Genomic DNA, 8,147 nt, shown 5'->3' with positions numbered 1-8,147 from the left:
AGTTCTCCTCTCCACTTATGAAGATAAAATATATTTCTTTAGGTGTTGATTTCCATGTCTGCATAAAAAAAGAGTTTACATCAGCATAAGAAGTTTTGCTTGTTTGTTTGTTTGTTAATCTGTTTCTCATCTCTCCAAATTTTTTGTTCTCATGATTTTTTGAAGCTAAAGGAAAGCATTGATTTTTGAAGCATTGAGTTAAGTAGAAGTATGCTCCTGTCATGAGGAGAATGCTCTAAACTGGACAACTACATGAACGTGAAAAAAAAAAAAAATCTCCTTTGTCTGTGAAGAGCTCTTGTGGCCCATCAACAAACATTTTTCTCTTTATTTTCTAATAAACTTCATGCAGAGGAGCAACGGGGAGGCAGCTGCAAAGAACACAGGTGAAGTTCTTGAGAATCTCCGTCTTTCTCATTCACCTGAAAATTCTCAGAAAAATGACGGAAAAAAATTAAGCTAGGGTTGTGAGTTGTATTTAGATTTTGGATTTCAGAAAATAGAACAGTACTGAAGATGGTTCACACTCTTTGTGGAAAAGTCTTGTGTTAAAAAGAGTTTTAGGGAGTTCTGCCAATGAACCATCTCTGGTGAGGAGAGGTAGCAGAAGACAGATGGATTTTGGTCCATTGGTAGTCTATAGAGTGAGATGACTTCTCTGTGCTCCGGATCTTCCCTGACCCATTCCGATTAGACTGCGAAGGAGCCCACAGTCTCACCTCCAGCACGGCCACATCCAGGCGGATACAGGCATGTAGGAATAATAAACCAGTAAAAGGATTTACATATTCTTTCCTCTACCTCCCTCCCCCGCCCCATTTTTCATTTCATATTGCTGTCCCCTGTTGCCAAGAGGAGTTTATCTATGGTGTTTGGTAAGGGAGTACTAAACACATTATAGTGCTATTTTAAATGACATCACAACTAACTAGATATTTTAATTGAAGGTAAATAACCAACATTATTGCCATTTGAATGATAGCAATAGTAGAGAGCAATGGCACTACTGAGGAATCAATTGCTATTTCCCTCATAAACCATAAACCATTCAGAGATTTATAATGCTTTTTTAATGACCAGGCCTTCTAGGTGTTGAGCAGCTCCTGAGTCTTCTGGATGCCTGCTGAAGTCAACAGGAATGGGGGGTGTCTCAGTGTCACATTTTTGTGCCCCAGGATAAAACACCAGTTATCAGCGGCAAGCAAAGGAAAGCTTGGGATTTTACCATGCTGCTCTGCCGGTGTGCCCCAAACCCCAAAATGGGGATGCTCGACTCAACCACTGTTTCATAACCTGTTTAAGAATAAAAATGCATTGTGCATTTGTGTGCATTTCATGCCCTCTTAAGGTAGGTATGGCAAGTAACCTTGTGGAAGAAACCATGTCGACTGCTTGCTTCCCTCTGCATACCTAAATGCGTTGCCTTTGTATTTCATCTGTCCTGAGACCATTTTAACTAATGTGGTGCTATCCAATGCACCAGTTGGTTGGGTGGCATCGTATCATGCACAAACACCCGTGGATCCGGAGTGCTGCCAGAGGAGGTGTCCCCTGTGCTGAGCACTTGGGAGGGCTGCTCTCCCTCCCTGACTCTCTATCGGGTCCTAAGGTGCTGTGACCCAGGGGCAGTGTGAATGTCTCAGGTTTATTTTTTCAGTTGGAGTCAATGACATACTCATCTACTCAGACCTGTGCTGACAAATCCAGCCTACTTTACTCTTGAGAGTACTCTCATCAAGTTAAGTGGGATTAACCCCATGATGAAGGAGATGTAAGGCCAGTAATTATGTTTTCATTTTCACTTGTTTTACTTTGATTTTGTATGAAAAGCAACTTTTTAAAGTTCCAGAGAGCATCTGTGATGTTGTTGCAGCCCATCAAGTCTCAGCTAAACTAGTCCACTATCGAGGATCTGGTTGATAATACTGTCGAATATTGTTGATAATATTGCAAGAATTGGTTACAAAGGAAATGAATTTCTACTCTGGATGTGGAAAGAGAGCACAGAAAAACAGAGCCAAGACAGAGGAGCTCCTCCAGCCAGCCAGCAAGGGACCACATGCCTAAAGATGCACAGAATTTATTTAGAAAATCCAGACTTGGCCTGGTGAAAAACAGGAGCATTAATCCCTATATGCTCACATCATGAAAAATATTGCCATTAATAGGACAAAAGCATAAGCAGCAGCCACTGTCCCTCTCTTTTGTATATGTCTTCAGGGATGAAGAGTTTCACTATATCTACCTCCACTGCTAGCATACTGGGCTTTCCAACCCATTTCTAGAGCAATTTCCTTAGCATCTGGTGCACATCCAATCTAAATTTTGAAAGAGCAGCCGACCCAACCTGCTCCCACTTAAGTCAATGACAAAACTCCCATTGACTTCAAGGAGAGCACAAGCAGACGGGTTGTTAACAGGGAATTGGTGCCTATTGTTCACCGGAGCATGTCGGACTAGCATGTATCAACTTCACGAGTATCAAAGGGAGTTACTAGAGGAAATCCCCTGAATATTTATGCGATAGTCAGAGGGGAGGGCTGTTTTTCCCTTTCCCACGTATCTCTACCGAGATACGTTAGCTCTGGGAACACACACGATCTTCTCGCAACTTGAGCAATGCATACAGAGCCCCGGATTTCCCTGCAGAGCCTGTGCTGTGGAAATAGCCCGATGGAAAAAGAGCTCGGCGGCATATCACGGTTCTTCACGCGTTTCCAGAAATACCGAGTCATTTTCAAGAGCCAGTGTAGTGTCAGTGGATTCTCACTGTGACACTACAGCCTGCATGTATCATCTGTCCAAACTGGCTTTGCGAGTGCTAAAGGGGAACCAGTTACATACTGGGGTTTCCCAGAGATTTCCAGTGAGATCACACAAGCTTCTAGGAAGGGTTTCTGTGCAAACAGCACAGCGCAAAGTTACAGTGTGTCTACTTTCATGAAGATTTTAATTAAATAGGATCAGCAAGGTTTGAATCCGCGTGCTCACCATGACTTAAAGATCGGGGTGGTTTTTTTAGACAGCACGTTGAGTCTGTCCATATTATAAAGACTCTGAGAAAGAGACAAACTGTAACCATACTGCATGCTTTAGGGCCCATTTATATTTCCACCGTATGAGAGCCAGCGACAGCAGAGTGGAGTTTCACAGAATAAAAGCAATGACGGCAGCATAATTGGGATCATCCAGCCTGTAGCTAATGGAAATAAGTCTTCCCATCATATTGTCATCAGTTAGCATGCAAATCTACGCTTCAGTCAGACAAAGATTTACACCACGCACCTAGTTTTCGCGCCTAGAGGAGCCCAACTGCCATCAATGGCACTGGTAAAGTGGGACAAAATAAGCAAAACAAGAGTGTGAGTATTTGTAAGCACAGCCTCAAAACATATGTTTTTAAAGGGTGAGAGAGAATGAAAGTGTGCTTCATTATACTCTTCAGATGATCCAGCCTCACTGCTCATTCACGTTCTGGGTTTGACAGCTTCCCACCGTACCCTTCCTATATCACCCGTTGTGACTAAGCATTGAGGGGACGTGCAATCATTAATCACCATTATGAATTTCCCCCCTTCTGCTGGGTTTGACTTAAAAGCCCAGGGGCAGATCCTGCAGCCTTTACTCCTTCCTGCAGCCCTTTCCCCAGCAGGCAGACCTACTTCACTCATCGAGTGAAGCATTGCAGCGGCGGTAGGGCCGGGCACGGTGTCTCTCATACCGGCGTCCCATAGAAATATGCTCTGGTTATTAAGGAATTAACAGAAAGTTTGAGCACCACGTTATTGAATTAAAAGGTTGCGATCTGCCACGGGACGACTTAAGCCGGGCTCTGGAGTACGCGCCTGTTAATTTTAATGCTGTCTCAAAGTGCAGAACTCCGGACATTCGCAGCATCATATTTAAAACATGGTACATCTACTAATACGTGATCCCGCGCGTTAATGGAGCAAATTAAGTTACAGGTATGAATTTTACATAAAACGGATTAATATTATATGCCATGGAGGAATTTTAAATACCCCATCCCCATGCATTTTTAATAGTTATGCGCTCTAATTTAACGTTCCCAGGCGCTGCTTTGCTCGGCTCCCTAACCCCCCCTCAAGTTTTCCTTGGGATTTTCCCTGCTGGCATCCCCCAAAACCCGCGGTAGGACGGACCGGGACAGCGTGTGGGGGGGGGGGGGGACACACGACAAAAAACGCCCCCCGGGAGGCAGGGCAGCGCTGCCCCCTGCTCCCCACGGCGGGGCACGGCGCCGGGGGCCGCTGCGAGGCGGGGGCCTCCCGCATTCCCCGGACCTTCCTCCCCGGGACCGCCCCCCCCTTCTCCTCCTCCTCCTCCTCCTCCTCCTCGGGGCCCGGCCCCCTCCAGCAGCGCCCCCGCCCACCCGGACCCGCCGCCATTGGCCAGCGCCGCGTTCCACGGGGGGTCTCGGCGCCCTGATTGGCTGCGACGCGCCGCCGCGGCGCCCCCCCCGCCCGCCGGTCCCATATAGCGGGCGGCGCGGCCGGCGGCGGCGGCACAGGCGGCGGGGGCCGTGCTGAGAGCGGCCGGGCAGGGCAGCAGCGGGACGGGAGGAGCCCGGTGCGCGGAGAGGGGCGGGCGGTGGTCGCAGCAGGAGGGGGGCGTCCCGGTGTCCCCCCTCCGTCGTTCCGTTCCCCGCGGCACCATGAAAGCCGTGAGTCCCGGCCGGCCCCCCAGCAGCCGCAAGGCGCAGCCCGGGGGGGCGGGCGGCGGTGGCGGCCCCCCGGCCCTGCGGTGCCTGGCCGAGCACAGCGGCTGCAAGGGGGGCGAGGAGCCGGCGGCGCTGTGCCTGCAGTGCGATATGAACGACTGCTACAGCCGCCTCAGGAAGCTGGTGCCCACCATCCCGCCCAACAAGCGGGTTAGCAAAGTGGAGATCCTGCAGCATGTCATCGACTACATCCTCGACCTGCAGCTGGCTCTGGAGACGCACCCGGCGCTGCTCCGGCAGCAGCAGCAGCAGCACCCGGCCGGCTGCCCCGCGGCCACCCCCCGGACCCCGCTGACGGCCCTCAACACCGACCCGGTAAGAGGTGCGTGCCACGCCGGGCCGCGGGGAGGGGGCCACCACGGGGACGCGGTGGTCGCCGCCGTCTGAGCACCCCACCGGGCCCGGCTGCCGCCCCCGGGGTGGGCGCGGAGCCCCCCGTCGGGGCGCGGTGGCCGCCTCCATCCCCCCGGCAGCCGCCCGGTGCTCCCAGTGTAATTGCAGCCTCTCGAGGGAGCCGCCGCAATCAGCGTGTTTGCACACACGGCTCCCGGCGCTGCTCCTAGAGCTTCCCGGCCCTCCGCCGAGCACGGCGGATGTCGGCGGGTTTGGGGGCTCCGGCACCCGTACCGCCCCGGTGCGGCGTTTTTTTGGGGGGCAGCGGGGACGGGGAGCATCTCCGCCGGTGGTACGGGGAGCGGCGTGTCCCGGGGACTGGGTGGCGGTGTTTGGGGGGGTTCTCCCCGTCCTATTCCCCCCCGTAACTCGGCGCCGTCTCGTTGCTGTGCAGGCTGGCTCTGTTAACAAGCCGGGGGACAGCATCCTCTGCCGCTGACCGCCGCTCCCCAGGTGAGTGCCGGGCCGCCGGGAGCGCCCCCCCAGCCCGGTGGTCGCGAAGGGGGGGCTGAGCGCGGCCGCAAGCATTCGCAGCGGACTCCGGGGGGTTAGCTTTAATTACCGGGCGGTTATTTTATTCCTTTTAATTACCGTTTTTCCAACACCCCCTCATCTTCCCCCCCCACCCCTTTTCCACCTCCCCCCCCCTGCCCGAAGCGCTTCTGGCTGCGGCGTGCAGCTGCGCATCCCTCCGCCTGGCCCAGCCTGGGAGCCGCGCTTGTTGTTTGACCTGGTTTGTTTTGGGTTGTTGATCAAGCATGTCTTGTGTTTTGTCGGTGGCGCCAGTCGGTCTGGAGCGGAGCGGTTCACACACCCCCTCTATTCATTCCTCTCCCACAGGTGTGCGGCGGCGCCGCGCAGAGGCACCGCGGGGGGCGGGCGGCGGGGAAGGGGGGGGGCCCGGCGGAAAAAAAAAAAAAAGAGCGAGCCGACCTCCCCCCCCCGTGGTCCGCCCGGCAGAGCCAGCCGCCCCCCGGAGCGGTTTTTCCCCTCCCTAGCCCCCCACCCGCCGCCTCTTCTCTCCGCCTGGCAGCAGGATGCGAGCGGCGGGGGCAGCGGGGTGCCGGACCCCCCAGCGGCAAAAGTTGCGCCCCTGCCCCGGGACAGAGGAGCGAGCTCCAGCCAAGCCCCTAGGAGCGTAACTGAGGGAGCCAGCAGCCGATCCTTGAAGCTTTACTAATCTACCAGAGCATTTGTAGATATATTTGACATCTATTGTTTCAAATAGATGGTTTTATTGGGGCCCAGGGAACTTTCTTCTCCCTGCAGGAGTGTTACATATTGTATAGATAAAAACGCGTGGCATTTCATACTGTGTATATATAGAGATGTTCTATGAGTGTGAGAAAAGTATATGCTTTAATAGACTACTGTAATTATAAAATATTTTTAATTAAATATTTTTTGTAAATATTATAAAGGTGTGTATGTTTTTTTTAAATCTGTGGGAATCTCTTTAGGAAACTGCAGCTCAAGTACGGAGCTGCTTATATGGAAATACCTTGAATGTGTAGGGCTTTTTTGTCCCCAAATATCCTTTAGACTCGGAAGCTACAGCTATACCTAGTGGTCCTGCATGATTGCATGATATGTCTAATTGCAAATGAACTTGTTTGGAGTCCATACAAACGTGTTTTTCCTCAATCTAGACTAAAAATGTTTGTAAGTGTATTATACATTTTGAGACTACACTTTTGTCATTTAGGCACAGGGGTTTTTAGTGCATTCTATAAAAGTAGCGGTAAGATGTAGTGCTTTTTTTACTGAAAATAGACGAATTCTATCTACTTTTTGCATTATGGGGTGATGCTTTAGATCTTTAATCAGCTTTTTAAAAATCTGCTGTTGCATCAGATCAAGAAATTTGTTCTGGAACTTCATTTAGTACCAAAAGGTTTTATTGCAAACCTGCATTCCTACAGTCTTATTAATTGCTGAAAAAGCGAAAACAGTTCTCTGCTTGCAACCAAAGGGCAAACCATTAACAAAAACAGTTACTGTTTCCTTCGTCCAAAGAGTATTAATAGGGGACTGTGGGAAGGCATATGGGCAAAGTCATTATGATCAGTGGTGTAAACTCATCTTAAAATGAACTTAAGTAGACCAAAAATCAGATAACTGCATCAAGATTATTTTTCTAGTACAAGATGACTTTCATTTCACTGCAGCTATGTTACAGTTAAAATCCTGTTTAATCTCTGTGATGTGTAACTACTACATGTGAACATTAAACTAGATTTACCTGTCTTTAACTGTGATTCTTCAGCTTATTTCTTCAATTCTCTGAATTTGCATGTTCTCCTTGCTTTTCTTTTTGTTCGTACTGTTTGATGGGCAAGTACATTTTATGGCAGGCTTTTGTAAGCTCCGAGTTCTACAGCCTGTAAACTAATGCCCAGGCTTGGTGCAAGATGCTCATTTTGTGTGATCAGTAGCCTGCGCGCTTGTGAGATGGGATTTTCAGAGTGGGAGAATTAAGTAGGATTTAATTGGGTGCTTTGTAAATAGCTAGCCAACTGTGTGTAACATGGTCTGTTTGACTAAAAAAGAGAGGATTTGTTTCAGATTATACGAGTGTCAAAAGTACCATAACCCAAGGGACTTCTTCTATTACCTTAAATATGTATAAGGTAATGAACTGCTGGGGTCATTAGCTATTGACTACAGTGATAATGTCAACAAGATGAACACTTTCTTAATCAAAATAATTGCATAAAGATCAAATCAAAAACTGGCTCGCATGTCTGCAAACATGAGGCCTCCTGTCACTTCAAATGCTTTGAGGACAGTGGCATTTCACAGGCTTAGCCCTGGCTTAAGGGGCAGGGAGTGGGTCCCCACTTTTTCTCCCCCCAACTCAGATGTTATAGTAGTTTAATGAGCAAAATACATGTTCTTGTAGAATTAAGTCATGAACCTATTGTTTTGTGTCTCCAGCTAATTCAATGACAGTAAGAATGCTATTAATGGGATTTTTTTTTCTTTACTGCAGTTAGGGAATTTTAGCATTGTT

General features: G+C 49.5%; 1 protein-coding gene across 1 annotated transcript; it reads left to right on the top strand.

Annotated features, from left to right (window-relative positions):
• The first annotated feature begins 4,514 nt into the window (after positions 1 to 4,514).
• Positions 4,515 to 7,386, top strand: ID4 (inhibitor of DNA binding 4, HLH protein). Its single transcript, XM_040548920.1, has 3 exons — positions 4,515 to 5,056; positions 5,529 to 5,587; positions 5,975 to 7,386. The coding sequence occupies exons 1-2, from the start codon at positions 4,676 to 4,678 to the stop codon at positions 5,571 to 5,573; spliced, it is 426 nt and encodes a 141-aa protein (XP_040404854.1). The 5' UTR covers positions 4,515 to 4,675; the 3' UTR covers positions 5,574 to 5,587; positions 5,975 to 7,386.
• Positions 7,387 to 8,147: the final 761 nt, after the last annotated feature.

Source organism: Cygnus olor, chromosome 2, assembly GCF_009769625.2.
Source record: "Cygnus olor isolate bCygOlo1 chromosome 2, bCygOlo1.pri.v2, whole genome shotgun sequence".
Classification (NCBI taxonomy): Eukaryota; Metazoa; Chordata; class Aves; order Anseriformes; family Anatidae; genus Cygnus; species Cygnus olor.
Note: the sequence above shows the minus strand (reverse complement) of the source record. Positions and strands in the feature narration are given on the sequence as shown.